Source organism: Mandrillus leucophaeus, unplaced genomic scaffold, assembly GCF_000951045.1.
Source record: "Mandrillus leucophaeus isolate KB7577 unplaced genomic scaffold, Mleu.le_1.0 Scaffold920, whole genome shotgun sequence".
NCBI lineage: Eukaryota > Metazoa > Chordata > Mammalia > Primates > Cercopithecidae > Mandrillus > Mandrillus leucophaeus.
Window position 1 is genome coordinate 1,041,546 of NW_012110031.1, and position 17,131 is coordinate 1,058,676.

A 17,131-nucleotide genomic window follows, 5' to 3' on the forward strand; every position below is an offset into this window, starting at 1 on the left:
CCAGGAGTGACGGGAGCCGGCCAGGCCGTTTCCAAGGCCACCTCGTGAAGCCCCTGCTCCAGGAGCCTGACAGGCGAGACTCTCTTTCGCCGCCCCCTCTCCTCTCAGATGGCCATCTGGGCTCGGAAGCCCTCAGGAGCTGCAGAGCGCGGGTCGCTAAGGGCGCTGGAGAGGAAGGTTGGGCGCCGTCTCCAGGCAACGCGCTGGGGGCGGGGCTTTGCGTCACAGAGGTGCGACCGAGTCCCGGGCTGAGTCGCCGCCACCGGCAGGTCTGAGCTGCGGGCCGAGGCGGCGCCGCCGCTGCCGCAGGGTGCGCGATGCCTTGAACCTGGGGTGAGCTCCGCGGCGCTGTCCTTTCGTGTTTCCCTTGCTAGCTGCTCCAGGACCCTGGGGCTGGGAAGAGAAACTCCAGCTGGCCCTCCGCTGCCGAACCAGACTTCCCCGGGGAGATAGGCCCGGCCTCGCCGCCCTCCCCGGGCCTCGGATTGGGGCGTGGGGCAGGCTGGGGAGGCCCTTCTGTGGCGCCCGTCTTCTGCCCGGCGGGTTCCGGTTGCCCGGGGTGGCGGTGGTTGTCCCGCTGCGGGTGGTTCTGAGGGACCCGAAGAGAGTTTTTTCTCCTCTATCCCAGAAACGTTGTTTGAATATTGCCGCCGGCTCAGTCATTCGGCCACCGGACTTAGCTGTTGGTTAAATGTCCAGGTGCGCTTGAGGAGGGGCTGAGGCGGCGTAGCAAGAGTCAGCGCTAGGGTGGCCCGCAGGCTCGGTCCCCGCCGGGCTGGATACTCCAAGTAAGAAACCTTTTGCCTGGGACGATAGCTCAGAAATAGCCACGTCGATCTACTTAGCCAGCCCCACACTTCTGAACTGACTTAGGCTGCTACCCCTCCCAGAGATCTTTCCTCGTCAAACTTGCTGCTACCTTGAGACCCGGCTAAGAAAAGAACGTTTTCTTGCTAATAATAAGGTAGTGATTACACAGCAGGAGCATAAGGCTTCTGTGTTCGCTTTTGAAATTATTCCTTCAGTTATTTGTCTCGGGTTACAAAATGTGGATTTACGATTGTTATTGAAATCGATCCCTATGCCCCTTGTTAAAGGTAGTGTACCCTTCTGTATTCTGACACTGCTCTATTTAGCGGTGCCAGATAATTCAGTTCTTGCCTCTGGCATATATGTAAAGCTGCTGGAACACTTCCAGTTGTTTATAATTCTTACATCTTCAGCACGAATTTATTCGTTTTCACTCCCTTCCACCCCGTTCTTCTTGATATAAAATAACCTCTCTCCATCCAGAATTTTGTCTGGAGACATGAGCTGCCACCGGCCGACGATCCTAAATTAGTCACCTCTATGTCGAAGTCACCCATCTGAGAAGTGATGCTTTCTGAATTCAGAGCTCAAAAGTAGTATGGATTTTTCTCCTTTTCTTTCACATTGCCTGACTTCAGTTTCTAAAACTTTTTCTCAAGAATACGACTGTATGTTTCAAAAATTAATATTTGTCATTTGGTGTAAATGAACTTCATATTCGATGTGTGTCGCCTGATCCTTCTTGGTTCCCGTCTAAATACAAACACACTTTGCTTCCCCTTCCCTTCCCAAACTGGCAAGGAAGGTCCAGAGAGAATTCTTACAACTCTAGCGTGCTTTTTCCAATATGAAATGCATTTAGTAAACACACTGGTGCTGTTAGAAATCCATATTCTTAATCTCCTAGTACAGCACTCTATCCTTTTGTAGTTTCTCCCTCTCTCTCTTATATATATATATCTTTTTCTGATCAAGATCTTTGATCCTGGAACAGGCATACCAGACTCTATAGTGACTCTGGTCTAATTATTTCGTTATGTGTCTATGTTAACTTGTCTTGAAAAAAAAGTTGATATCTGTTTACAGATCTGCAGTTCCAGTAAACAATGAGTAATAAAGTAAATAGTATCCTTAGGGACCCAGTACTTGGTATTTATTACTGATATTAAAGTTGACTTGACAATGAAAATCATTGATGTTTATTTCAATTAAATCTTTTTAAATGAGGTTGATACAAAATTTGATGGAGAACTGGTTTCAGAGAGGTTTTTAAAATACTACAGTACAGTACTTGTCATTTAGTCATTTTGGTGCATTTTCAGCCTTTTCCATTTTGCTTTAGTTAATTTATGAATGAATTATGGTTTAAATTTTTAGGAGTTTTTGAGCAGTTTTTTCGTTTTTGCTTGGCCAATTACCCATGATGTAATTTTTATATTTTTATAAAGAATATTTGAACTACCACAATTCATTTGTTAGAAAAATAAGTGATTCTCTGTATGTACCACCCACTAGAGAATGTGGCATTTTTGGAATCCTTGATCTTGTGCATTTCAAAATAACAGTTCTTTATTTAGAAAATCCTTCAAATGCTTTTTGAAAGCATGTTTTTATCTTGCAAAAAATGCCTGTGTTATAGGTGGCACAATAATATGAGAGCTGCTAGTTGTTTGAGAAACCTTAACCAGAAATTTGTCTTTTGTTGAATTCTATGCCAGTGGTCTGCAAATTATGTTCCTATGCAATACCACTGTTGCATGATCTAGGGGGAGGTATTTTGTTAATATCAAATAGTGAATGTTTCTCAGTTTACGTAAGCATTAATTTAATGATAAATTTTTACAGTTTTACATTTTCTTTCATATGTATTTTTAACTTCCGCTCCTGCCAACCTAGTACTAATAGATGGCCGACCAAATTAACAAAAGTCAAAAGAATGCTAAGTGTATAATAAAAAAAACAAAAACTGCCAATGGTATTTACTGCATTTATTCAGTAAACATCTATTGAGTGCTTGTGTATCTGCCAGAAGAGAGACCATGGCTGCTCTCCTCAAGAAGCTCACTAGAGGGAAATGGCCAAGTGACTTAATGAATGTCGTAGTATGATAGAAATATGTGCAGTCACCAAAGAGGGACAGTGAAAAGCTGTGGTGGGTGACTGACTAGAGGATGGCTTCAACAGATTGTCTTTGTGAACATGCACTCTGTGTTGTGGTTTTATATTGTATGTAGATCACAGAGTCATATCTTATTTTCACACCCATATAGTGATAGATGTTAATATTTATCAATATTTTATGGTTTTCAAAATAAACTAAATTTCAGGCCCTCTTTCTTGAACCAGGTTGAGAACCACTTTTGCAGCCTCTCTCAGTCTCTAGATAGTGTTGCATTTTAATCCAAGGAGTTAGTGATGAAGTTTCCCAGATACCAAGTATGGTTACAAGATAACAAGTTAATATGCTGCCTCAAATTATAAACCTTACTCAAAGTTAGGGCAGCAGATGAAAACAATGCTGAAACAAAGAGGATCATTTTCTATTAATAACTCAATAAATAAGCAACTAACTCTTCTTTTCAAATATGGTTTTGGTGGGTAATGTAGGGTAGCAAAATACGCCACTTTGGCATAAGGATTATTTTGAGTTAAAGGCACATTGAAAAGCAACAGATGTAAGAAGGGCCCTCTGACCCTCCTTATTCTTCTGGAAGGCTGGAGATAAAACAGCCATGTGAAAGATGTCCTCCCTATGCCAGGAGGAAGACATTATCATTACTAGAGGTGGGCAATCAAAGCTGAGAGAAATCTGTTCAAACAAGCCTTCTTAAAGTAACCCTTATCTTCCTAGTCACTTTTCTACGATTAACTGTCCCAACCCAAACCCTTATGTCTTGTCATGTTTTCACAGTTTACTTCTCCTTCGTCCAATCTACTATGTAAGCTTTTGGCCTTAATTAGTTTTTTTAGTCCTTATTTTTCTTGAGGGCTCCTATGTATGTATAAAAATTACTAAATAAAATTTGTATGTTTTTCTCCTGCTAATCTATCTTAGGTTAGTTTAATTCTTGGGCCCAGCTGAGACCTTAAGAGAGCAGAGGGAGAGAAATTCTATCTCCCCTATACCACGTTGGTTAAATTATCATAGGTATTTATATTAAATATTGAGACTATATATTTCAAAAGTTCAGTTTTTTCTTTGTTAAGTAATGTAGATATTATTTAAAGTTTCAACCTGGTTGATTAGAATCTTTTTTTTTGTGAGACGGAGTCTTGCTCTGTTGCCCAGGCTGGAGTGCAGTGGCGCAATCTCGGATCACTGCAAGCTCCTCCTCCTGGGTTCATGCCATTCTCCTGCCTCAGCCTCCTAAGTAGCTGGGACTACAGGCACCCGCCACCACGCCCGGCTAATTTTTTGATTAGAATCTTGATTACATTTTCATTGAATTGGTACAGGAATGTTAGAGGAAGGTTAAGTTTCATTTTGGGAATAAAATGTTAGGTTAGAGGTCACCTACTCCACTTCCCACCCAGGTAAAAATCCCTATAACACTTATTAGATGTACTTCTAATCTTTACCTAAACACTTCCATACTTCCAATGAGAGGGGCTCACATGTAGCAGCCATTTCCACTTCTGGATGCTGGGACATGCTTATAATCAACTGAAATCTGCCTTTCTAATTTATACTTATTGGCCATCCTGTTCTCTGTAAATGAATCTTGTTTTTCCACATGACAGCTCCTCAAATATTTAAACAAACTTACGTTTCTTCATTGTTACCAAACTATGACTGTCTAGAATAAACCTCTTTTTTTTTTTTTCTAGGCCCATGAATATGTTCTAATTTATTAGTATCCTTTAAAGCCAACTGTTTAGAGCTGAATACAGACTTTTCAGTGTGGCCTGACCATTGCAGAGCATAATGGACTAGTAGGCTGCTTGCTCAACACATCTATTTCTAGCAAGAGTTTAGGATTATTTTAGCATACCTGTTATACTGTTGACTTATTTTGATTAAAAACCCCAGACTTGGCCAGGTGCGGCAGCTCATGCCTGTAATCCCAGTGCTCTGGGAGGCCAAGGCGGGAGGATTGCTTGAGCCCAGGAGTTTGTTACCAGACTGGGCAACATAGAGAGACTCCATTTCTTTAAAAAACACAAAAACAAAAACCCAGACCTTTTATATTTTAACTGTTTTTGAGCACATCTTACATACATGTTTTTGTGCAGTTGACTCTTCAGGATTTAAATTTTAGTCATATTAAATATAATTCATTTAAGCATGTAAGTATCTGTTTTAGTCTTGATCCTATTCACTGGATATTATTCATTTATTCCAGTTTTCGTCATCTGCAGATTGGGCAGGCATACAGTCTTCAGGTCATCAACAAAAATGTTAAACAGCCCAACTCTTGGTGCCAGTTTCCCTCTCCCTTTGCCTCTCTGCTTTAGTCATTGTGGCCTTTTTAAAAATTACCTCAAAGTCACCATGCTGCTTCCTATCTCAGGCACTTTTCATAACCTCTGCCTGGAGTGTCCTCCTTTTGCCATGTCCCTAACCTCTTTTTTAATCCCTGACTCTGACCGTTCTGACCTCAAGTAAAATGTTGTTCGCCCAGGCACTTCTTCCCTGATACAAAACTAGGTCAAGTCCCTCTTTTATGGGCTTTCATAGCACCTGTACTTGTTCACCTAGCACTTCTCATTTTGTAATTACACATTTATTTGTATGGTTACTGTCTCTTCTCCACTGTATTGGATGTTCCAAAGTGTTTCTTTTGTTCGCTGTTGTAGCTCCAGAACATAAGCACTAGGCATGTGCTACTTGTTGAGTTTAATTTTTAAAAAGTCCTGTAGCACAGTGGCTCCCTAATACCCGTCTGCAACCCTTGACTCCTGATGATTTTTCACAAGCTTGAATTCAGTCAAGAAAAATAAGGACAATGTATAGTATACCTGGTAAATACATGGTATACCTCATTGTGAAGTTACTGCCCTTCTTGGGAAAGATTTTTTTTCTAATATTATATCCTACTTTTCAGGTTGTAAGTTCTTTTTAAGATTCTGTTAAGTTTTGGGGAATTTTTGTTTATTTTTGGAAACTGTGCTTACTTAGAATTAAAAGAAGTATCCAACACCATGGTGCTTTGAGATTTTACTAGTCTTTGAAATTCAGCAATCACTGATGTTGAGTGCCCTAGAGACCTCTTCTAAGCTAAGATATTTAATTGTTTCTTCTTGGATACAGTTGCTGTAAATCCACTTGGCAATATTTACATATAATTTGACTTCGGGGATTTTTTTTGGGTTTTTTTTGGCCTGGATCTTCCTCAACAGCTTCCTTTCATTTATCTCTATAATGTGATATTTACTATTACCAGGTAGGCTCAGATTCAAAATTGTAATTGTTGTTTTTTTTTTTTAATTACAATTGTCCTTTTCCTATTTTAGGTAACTAAAGGAATAAACTTCAAATATAGTACATTAAATTTTAATACCTAAAGAAAATTTTACTTATTTTGGGGTTAATAACTTCATAAAGTTATATATTTTATATTTTACATTTATAACTTTTATTTTACATTTATAACTTTTATTTTACATTTATAACTTTATTTTTTGATTAATGATAAAGCAATCTTCCTACAAAAACTTTTTCCATAAGAGTATTACTGTTTCACCTGCTTTATGTGATGTGAGTATTAATTTGGATGAAATAAAATGATAGTCTTTGATGGATAAATAAAATAGAATTTCTTGGGGGGGCATCTGATTTTGGGGGCATTTTAAAAATTGATAATTAGATATATATTTTGGGGGTACCTAAAAGACTTAATGAACAAAAGAGCTATCTTTTTCCAAGCAGAAAATGTGAGGTGGTTAAAATATCTAACATTTTAATTGTCTTAGGTTTTTCAAGCCACAAGTCTGTTTATATATTTTTAAAAATTAAAACTAAGGTACATGTCTATAAATAAAGTAATTCAACAGCAGAATTATTTAGCTGATGTAAGTATATTGTAAGTCAGTATGTCATAGTGGATAAGAATGTAAGTACTAGAATCTGAAAAACAAATTCAAAGTTCACTTTCACCACTTACAACTGTGTAACTTTAGATAGTCACCTAGCTCAGTTTCCCTGTCTATGGGAAATAGGTAGGGGTATAATATTGTCTGTCTCTTAGGATTGTCGTAAGAAGTAATTGACACAATATATGGAAAACAGTTTGGAGCCTGACATGTGATAAGCAGTCAGGAAATGTTCTTAGGAAAATTATAGAAGATAGACAAACTTCCTCTTAAATACAATTACTTGAATATGTGTGTGGTGTGTGTGTGCACGTGCACACGTGCTTTAGTGGTTTTTGACGTGATAAAATTATAAGAATTAGAGGTTCGTCACCCTCCCAATAATATATAAGTGAATCCTGTTTTCTCATTTGGCTATGTGAATCTGAAAACAGAGTCATTTAAATTCTACCTTAGACTCATGTAGGTCTACTCAACTGTCACTTAAAGGTATTCCTAGTTTTTCTTTATTTTTTTGAAAAATGAGTATGTTGCCATTTTTGTATTATATGTAAAAGTAACTTTTCTGTATATTTGACAGAAACTATGTGAAGCAACACTCTTTCTGGATTTTGAAAGACATCATTTCATCATGGGACAGCAAATTTCGGATCAGACACAGTTGGTTATTAACAAGTTACCAGAAAAAGTAGCAAAACATGTTACATTGGTTCGAGAAAGTGGCTCCTTAACTTATGAAGAATTTCTTGGGAGAGTAGCTGAGCTTAATGATGTGTAAGGCTTGCTCTTTTTGTTTTTCCCTTTGTTGTATGTATGCCCCATATGTCATGGCTGTGTAAGATATAACCAGAGGTATTGATTGGTAAGACTTAATGTTTTCAGTTAGCATTAACAAATATTATTGAGTATTTATTATAAGTTGACTTTCTATGTAGCTTTTTAAAAGTAAATAATGGGGACAGAAGAGATGGAAAGAACTTAAAATGGAACCAGGAACACAGCACAGGCATATTGAAGCAATTCTAGGATACAGTAGTACAACCCAGCATCTCAATTTTATACCAATAGACACTTGTTTGAAAGCACTAAAGGGGTGCATAACAATGGAATATGAGAATTAGCCACTTGGGAGAAAGACTCCTAGGATAGTCAAAGGTAACACAGAAGGTTTCTGTACATGAAGCAATTCATTCGTGTGTGTGTGTGTATGTACACACATACATACATATATACTGTTTTTTAATGAGTCATTATTTTGTCAGAGGAATACATACGTAGTAATACCTTATTTTCATCACTGAGAAATAATATATTTCATTTATTAATATTTTCTAATTAGCTAACATCTTTAAATTTCTACTTAACACTGACTAAATTTCTAAAATGAAATATAAAATTCTCTGCCTTCTTAAAGAGCACACCTAATACAACTTAGTCTTTTATTTGTTAATTTATTTATCAATTTTGGTATTGATTATGTAGGAGCTATAAAAATATATAGGGCTCTTTGTCTCTGAATGCCCCCAGACCACTGTGCTTTTAAAATATGACTTTTTTGCTGTTTGTTTTCTCCCTTGGTGACAATTGGTCAGATGTCATGTCTTTCTTTTAAATCTGCCTCTGGCAACATCCACATCTACCTTTATTTATATATCTCTTCTAACCCCTGGGAGTATAATTAGAACCTATGGAGTCACCTCTTAAATGAGATCTTAAAGGTTCTCTGTTTAGTCTCTTCAACTTAGCTAACATTCGCTGAGCACATAGTATATGCAGGCACTCTACTAACGATTGGACCTTTGAGGGCTAAGTCGATTACCCAGGTATTAATGGCATGTCCACCTCTCTGAATCTCAGTTTTCCTGTTATCCCACATTACCTCTTCTTAAACCCTAAAAAGGCTGAATGAAATTGACTAGCAGTTCAGGACCCCTTAATATATAAACTTACAATACTGTAGTCACTAATAATAGTTTAAGGTAAGATATATGAACCCACTCCCTAGGCATTATAACCATGGTGTTAGGTGATAAGAGACATACCTGGCAGTCTGGAACACATTAGATAAGCTTGATATACTGTCTTTATGTGAAGACCTACTGTCTTTATTGGGAAGAATAAAGACTGTCTTAAAAGTTATCTTAGAAGATGGTTTCTTTTAAGAAGACTGGATTTCATTCATTAAAACAAAACTAAACAAAACAAAAACCTGTATATAGATGTAGGGTGTGTGTGTGTGTGTGTGTGTGTGTGTGTGTGTGTGTGTGGAAAATGAACTAAACTATTCCCAATGCTTGTCTCTTGGTTGGGAGATGGTGGGAAAAGAGGGCAGAGAGGGAGATTTTACATTTTACTGTGTGTATTTATGTATTATTTTTTATGATAAAAATATAGTTGGTCTTAAAAACTCTAGCATTTTACTTATTTTTTAAAATTATCCAAAGGATAGTGTGCGAAGCATTACTTCTGGGACCATATTCTTAAAGAATTTTAAAAATAGGATTCTGAATTTAGTAATATATGAGTGGAATGCTTTTTTATGTTTATGTTTTCAACTCTTATGAGCAGTAATCAATGACATTTACCATTCCTTTAGAGTCTTGAAATTTATATTCATAAACCCAGTCTATTATATAAAATTTTGCCCTTTCGCCTAAAGATACAGGTATTAGATAAAATGTACCCTATAAAACCATCCACAAACTAAGCTTACCGTGTGATACAGATGTCTTCCTTTTAATTATTTAGCACAGGACATTTCTGACTGGATTTGATTCTTAAAACCAATTCCCATGAGTCAGAGTTGGCATTTCAGACATGCAATGATCTCCGAGAACTGTAGAATTAAACCTATACAGGACGAAGCTTGGCAGCTAGAAAACAGAGCTGGAAACTGGCGCAGCTGAATTATTTTCACTGAAGACTTTGTTTCCTAAGCCTAGTTGCTTAACTTTCAGTGGCCTCATTTTATTTAGCTGTTAGTTGAGTGTGATATCCCCAGTGGTGCTCAGAGAGAGTTGTTAGTAATGATAAAAGGAAACTGCAGTACTTAAGCATGTCTTTGAACTAATTTAAATTAATGTTGATAGCATGATATTGAATTATCTTCTCAAAGTGATATATTTTTATGTTAAAATCCTGTAGCTCTCTAAATTAGGGGAGGATGGTAGAGCTATATAAAAAGTGTCTCAAGTCATTTGTTTTACTTGATCCAGCCCCAAATTATCTGAACAAAAATTTTCAAGAGGTTTGTTAATATCATTGTTTAAACAAGGACTGATCCAAGAGCAAGATACTTTTCATGCTTTATATACATCCAAGGCAACAGTCAAAAAATTTTGATAAATGACACTAGCTAACCTTTTTTTTTCTTTTGAGACGGAGTCTCTGTCACCCAGGCTGGAGTGCAATGGTGTGTTCTTGGCTCACTACAACCTCCACCTCCTGGGTTCAAGCAATTCTCCTGCCTCAGCCTCCTGAGTAGCTGGGGTTACAGGTGTGCACCAAGCTACTTTTTGTATTTTTAGTAGAGATGGGGTTTCACCATGTTGGTCAGGCTGGACTCGAACTCCTGACCTCGTAATCCGTCTGCCTTGGCCTCCCAAAGTGCTGGGATTATAGACTTGAGCCACTGCCCTCACCAACCTTTTATTTAATTCCCTGATTTCTCAGACTTGTTTTTCCTAAATGTCTTTGTTAGAAATTTAAAGACCATTGAGATATAGATGTGACAAAGAGAGATTTATAAATATCATCTCACCAAGCTGTTGACTTTAAAAACCTTAGAAATTAAGTTGCATGTTTATATTCAAAATATTCTCTATCCCTATTTTAAGAATCCAGTTATTATAATTATTATTATGTCTTTTTGTGTTTCTTTGTATTTCCTTCTCTGAAAGTGTTTCTTGAATCTAGTTTCATGGCTGTATTATTTTATTAATATATGATTTTTCATAAAATTAACATGTTCTTGTGTCTTTTCAGAACTGCTAAAGTGGCTTCTGGCCAGGAAAAACATCTTCTCTTTGAGGTACAACCTGGGTCTGATTCCTCTGCTTTTTGGAAAGTGGTTGTACGGGTGGTCTGTACCAAGGTGAGACTGATGGAGACTTCTGCCTCTGAGCTTAAGCTATTTTGGTGGCTAGAACCATATTTAATAGTGTAAGATAATATAATGCATATAAATTTTAATAACTCGGTGGTTTTGTAAAACATAGTTTTGATACTGTTATTGCCTTCTAGCTAGCTGTTTGAATCTTAGAGTTGTCTAATTGCTATACAGCAGGGGTTTTTATAATCAAATTCTTTTTTGCCTCAATATCTGTAACCATTACTCATACTAATCTATTTCTGTTTTTGGATTTTTAGCTGGCTGTGGAGTGCTAAGGTGACATCCTATTTAGCTCTAGGATGATACCTTAAAAATTAATGTTATCTCAAGATCTTTTCTTTTGAGAATACATTCATTCATTAAAAAGAAAAAAGATAAAGGGCTTTTTTGTTTTTTAGTAATTTTTAATTATGGGATAGATTTTTTGCCAGCTGTCATTGAGTATTAGAAAGCCTCAACCACCACTGAGTGGATTCAGATAGAAAGTTCTTAACCTTTTTGGGGCCACAAATTTTTGATTAAATGAAGGCATGAATTTTATTAGGCCACCTCCTGTCCCCATCCTGGCTCTAAAAGAACAAAATCATCCATATGCATATAAACCATAAATTGGGCATTCATGAGTGCTCTGAAGTTCATTCCTGACCAACCCATAAAGACTCCTTGGGTTAGGAGATTTTTCCTTTGAGTCACGGACCCTGGAGGTTACCCAAATAATATGCGTTATTTCCTCAGTAGATTGTCAGTTTTACCCATACTATGTTTCGCTTCCAGTTTATTCAAATAAACATTTGAGCACAGGTGTGAGAGGCACTAGGAATATATGATAAATAAGACAGATTTCATGCTCTCAAGCAGACTGATCTCTCTCTTCTGATCCAGATTACCACAGATTTTGTATGAATCTCTATACTTCCAGACTCTTCTCCAAATTCTAATTTATGCTCCTGTGAGATTAACCTTTCTAAAGCACAACTTTCATCGGATTTCACCTTGCTTAAAATTCCTCAGTAATTCCTTCTTGCCCACCAAATAGTCCCAACTCCTACGATATGACTCTAAACTATCTTTTCTGCATTAGTCACAATTACCTTCTTTTGCTCTGCATTCTTATCAGGCTTAACTAACTTAAGACTGTATCATTGTTACTTTTCTTTTCCAGTTCATTGCTTCTGCTTATTGTGTTTTCTCAACTAGGATGTCCATTCCTTCCGTTAGGAAGTCACGGAAAATTCCTGTTAAACCAGTTTAAACAAAAACAATACTTATTTTCTCACTTATCGAGAAATCCTAGCTCCATAGACTAACTGCAGGATTGGTTAAATTAAAGACCCAGCAGATGTTGCTTCTGAACTCACTGGTCAGTATTGGGTCATATCCCTTTCATACACCTACACTGACAGAGGGAATATAATTAGCCTGATTGGTTTAGATTAGACTAACCAGGATTGACTCCTGAGTCATTTCAGGGAATGATGGACACGAAAACAAAATCAGGTTCTGCTGGCAAGGAAAAGAAGGAACAGTATTTGGATAATCAGCCAACAGTTTCTGCCACACCTTTTATTTCTGCATATCTAAACCTGATGTCTCTTTAAAGGCCCACCTCAAATACTGTCTCATCCATTGTCTTCCTGAATAGGAGTTCTCTTGTCTCTTCCAGATTCCAACAGCACATTATTTATACTTTATAATTCTACAATACGAAAAAAGTTTTTTAGGTTCTTAGCTCCCCTTTAGAGAGTAAGCTCCTGAGGGCAGGAACTATGTCTAGATTCATTATTGTATCTCTTATATCCTGTAATGCAGTGCTTTGCACATAGTAGGAACTCAGTATATATTAAGTGAACAAAAAAAATCTGTTGAAATTATACTCTCTTTTTAAATGACTGGGATAGGTTGAAGCTTGTTTATTGATGCAGTATATTATCTAAATTACACTTACTGTGTGTTTGTATTTCATAGAGTACTCAGCTCACATTGAAGAGGCCAATATAAATTGTAGAAAGCTAAGGGAATACGAATATGTCAAGCTTTTCATCCCTTAGTTTTTTGTTGCTCTTCTTTGACAAACACAGACTTAAGGTTTAATTTTATTAGTAGTCAAATTCCTTTTCACCTCAATATCTTTAACATCTGTATGTGATTAGTTTAAACATCTTCCTTAAAATAAGATTCTAAGTAGAGAAACAAAAGTACTAAAGGCAGAGGCAATTAGATAATTTTTTGTGTGTGATTTTTCTTGATTTTAGAGCTACTCTAAAGAAATTTTTTTATTTGCATTCCTTAGGTTCTTTCTGAAAGAATCTGAGAGGTCAGTGTTTATGTTAGAAAGAGGTCAAGTCTACCATGAAAAACTGATAGGAGACTGAGAGTTTCACATTTCTTAATGTTAAACAACTTTAAAAAAAATTGTACTTTAACCCTGTGTATTTATATTCAGTCTTTATCTTGACTCTCTGCCATCTGCTATGATGATCCTTAAATAATATTTAATCCACTATAAAAAATGATCTAATATGTTTAAGTGGAATATTTTATGGAAATAATATTAGAAAAATAAGAGATTAATTAAAAATTAGGTACTAAGGTGACTGTTAAGAACTGCATGAATTATATTATTTCATCCTTCTTTTTTCTTAGACCAACTTCTTAGAGTCATTTTGGGCTTTTCTTTGTCTCTCATACCTCACAATCAATCCGTAAGTGAATCCTGTCACATCAAAATGTATTCAGAATCTGGCTAGTTCTCACCATCTATGCTACTACCACCCTATTCCTAGTGACCATCCTCTCTCATCAGGATTATTCCAGTAGCCTCCTAACTGATCTCCCTGCTTCTCTTGCCCTGCTTCTGTCTGTTCTCAGCACAACAAGCGGTCTATTCCAAGCACAACAACCAGCCTATTCCACATCACAATTTGAAATGTAAATTAGATCATATTACTCCTTGGCTCAAAACCCCCTAGTGACTTCTCATGCACTTAGAATCAAAGCTACAGTTATTACTGAGATCAGCAGAGTCCTATATATTCTGCTCCCACCTCACCCTCTATCTACCACTCCTTCCTCTGTCCCTCTGTCATTCTGTTCCAAACATTCTGGGCTTCTTGTGAGACTCTTTGTGCTCCTTGCCAGGTACACGTCTATTAAACAGCCTTTGCATTTCCTGTTGTCTCAGCCTGGAATGATCTTCCCCCTAGACATCTATATGACTCATTTCTGCACCTTTCAGTTTTTAAATGTCAGCTTCTCTGTAAGGCCTTCCCTATAACCCCTCAGCATTCCTTCTCCCCTGTTTCATCTTCTCCATTACACTTATTTTCATCTAACCTAATCTGTATCTGTATTTTATTTGCCGGTCTCTCCTACCTATCATGTAACTTGCTTGAGGGCAGGGATTTTGTTTTATACACACTGTGGCTAGTGCCTAGAGTAGTGCACATAATACCAATAACATCCACATAATGGTACTCAATAAATACTTGTTTCAGGAATCCTATGATGAGAATAGTTACAGTGTGATACACTTTGCTATTTCTGTACTAACCTTATATGGATTATTCCATAATTTCTTCTGTACTCTGCAGTTCCAAAGGACTACCCCAATTTCCTCAGCTCTGAAGATCTATTTTGTAAGCCTCTTAAATTCCTGTTACTTTTTAATTCTGTTTTTTCTGTAACTCATGTACAGTCTCGTATTTCAAAGAACCTTTTATATTTGCATCTCCAGATAGATTTTACCTTCCCAAAATTTAATCAACTTTCTGATTATTAGAGATGGTTCTAAAATTTCTTAATATGGTATATGATGACTCATTCTTTTTTTTTTTGAGACCCAGTCTTGCTCTGTCACCCAGGCTGTAGTGCAGTGGTGCAATCTTGACTCACTGCAACCTCCACCTCCTGGTTCAAGTGATTCTCCTGCCTCAGCCTCCCAAGTAGCTGGGACTGCAGGCATGTGCCATCATGCCCAGCTAATTTTTTGTACTTTTAGTAGAGATGGGGTTTCACCGTGTTAGCCAGGATGGTCTCGATCACCTGACCCCGTGATCTGCCCACCTCGGCCTCCCAAAGTGCTGGGATTACAAGCGTGAGCCACCACGCCCGGCCCCATGACTCATTCTTGTGTCTCAGTATTTTTTTCACTGCCTTTTCAAATAGTAAGCAATTAATAAATGTGTTACAACTATTATTTTCATTCAAAATATTCGTATGTATAATAATATTTTTCAATATGTAATATACCTCACTTTCTGATATCCCTAGTTCCATCAATACATTCCAGAATCTAACTTAAGTCACAATTTTATGGCCCTGTATCTTTGTCTGTCTCCTATATTCTTCATTTCTTTCTAAATATTTTATGATTTTGCTTGTTCCACTTACTCTTATATGCACTTAATAGATTTCATGGCTTACTTCTTCTTCCCCAGTCTTCCATCCTATGTCTTGTGCTGAAAGGAAGTCTTTCACATCTCTGATCTTTCTCTGATTACAAGTTCTTCATCCAAGAACATTATACCTTCACCTTACTGGCCTCGGTCATTTCATTATGCCTCACTCCATGGCTCCCCAAAGCTTATGAAAGCAGCCCCCTCTACTTGCCCCAAATATCTTCTACATTCGATTGTAAACTGGATGGGGGAGAGGTGCAACCTGTAAAGGTACAACCTTTGGGCCACTGGTTTCACTTCGTATTAAATGAGTTTTTTGATAAAGCTCAAAATGGCCTGGGAAAAGTCCAACCACCTTTTGTTAGGATTTATTTTAAAGTAATTTTCTTGCTTTAGTTTAGAAGTTTTGCTACAAAATAGAACTTAAAGATATTTAAGAAAGTACTTGTTTGAGTTGTAGAATCTCATGCGGTTGTTGGATTCAAATGAATCCTTTGGTTAAGAAATTCTTTAAGAAATTAAAGTGAAAGAATTGTTAATACTGATCTCTAAAATTTGTTTCTTAACTCTGAGAAAGTCACTTTACCCATCAATAGGATAATGCCTAATTAATCTTAAAGGGTTATTTTGAGTATTAGATAAATTTGTATAAGAACTTTGAACCCCACAAATGTAGGGGACATGGTATTATTTATTCAGACTCTTGCTTTCTTATGTAATTTGCAAATCCTGAAAACTCCTGTTTCCTAGGATGTTTGACTAAATATTTGTTCCTGCTTTTTGGGAAAAATTGGTCAGAGAAATTATCAACTTTTCTCTTTTTCATGTGCTTTGTATTTTTAGATTAACAAAAGCAGTGGCATTGTGGAGGCATCACGGATCATGAATTTATACCAGTTTATTCAACTTTATAAAGATATCACAAGTCAAGCAGCAGGAGTGTTGGCACAGAGCTCCACTTCTGAAGAACCCGATGAAAACTCATCCTCTGTAACATCTTGTCAGGCTAGTCTTTGGATGGGAAGGTATATAATGCATAAGTACTGTATTTCACCTATTTTCTAATATGAAAACAACTAAAATCTTATTAATATTTTTGCTGGTGTTCATTGTAGCATCTTAAATCTTTTTTTTTTTCTCAGTTGGTATTGTATCTGAGATCAGTTTTGGGGTTATTTTGTGCTTCGGATGTTGTTACAGTGCTAAATTAAAGTGGCTCGGTGGGGCCACTTTAATGTTACTGTTTCTGTCACACTGGTCTCCAGGAATCCACTCTATATGCATGCATTTGTTGACAAAGGAGATAGTTAACACCTTCCTTATAATAGGTATTTAGGTTCTTAAACAGTCAAAGCTTTTTAGGGAATTAGGTCCAAGAATTTGGCAAAATTATCCGAGTTTTTCTTAAAAATGTCTAATTGAAGCATTAAAATTTTAAATATTGGCTTCAGGACTTGGCAGTCCATTCAGGAACAAACTGAATGCATATACTGAGTTACCAGAAGGAAATGAAGTCAGCCAGAGTTTTCTCTGATGATGCTTGTTTACCCAGGCCTAATACATTATTGTTCTATCTAAACTTTCTTTTCCTTCTCTGTTATGCTTTTGGCACATGAAAGCTCCTACCTCTTGACATTTGACAATCATGATCATAATTTAAATTTGTAAATGTCTCATTGGAAAAAGATTTACGTGGGTCCAAACATGTTGACCTCCTGTCTTACTGTCATACTGGGTAGATAGCAGAAATCTATGTTCACCATGTCCTTTACCTTAAAGT

General features: G+C 37.0%; 1 protein-coding gene across 4 annotated transcripts in view; it reads left to right on the top strand.

The window, feature by feature from the left end:
* Window positions 1-207: 207 nt before the first annotated feature.
* Window positions 208-17,131, top strand: part of RNF141 (ring finger protein 141) — a 29,565-nt gene continuing 12,641 nt past the window's right edge. For 2 of the 4 annotated variants that reach the window (XM_011969924.1, XM_011969922.1), the window contains exons 1-4: window positions 208-333; window positions 7,424-7,617; window positions 10,828-10,936; window positions 16,195-16,376. In XM_011969924.1, the coding sequence (XP_011825314.1) occupies window positions 7,475-7,617; window positions 10,828-10,936; window positions 16,195-16,376 (434 nt within the window). In that variant the 5' untranslated portion in view covers window positions 208-333; window positions 7,424-7,474. Of the gene's footprint in view, window positions 334-557; window positions 700-2,187; window positions 2,190-7,423; window positions 7,618-10,827; window positions 10,937-16,194; window positions 16,377-17,131 lie in introns of those variants that run through there. The other 2 variants (XM_011969923.1, XM_011969925.1) reach the window with 2 other exon arrangements.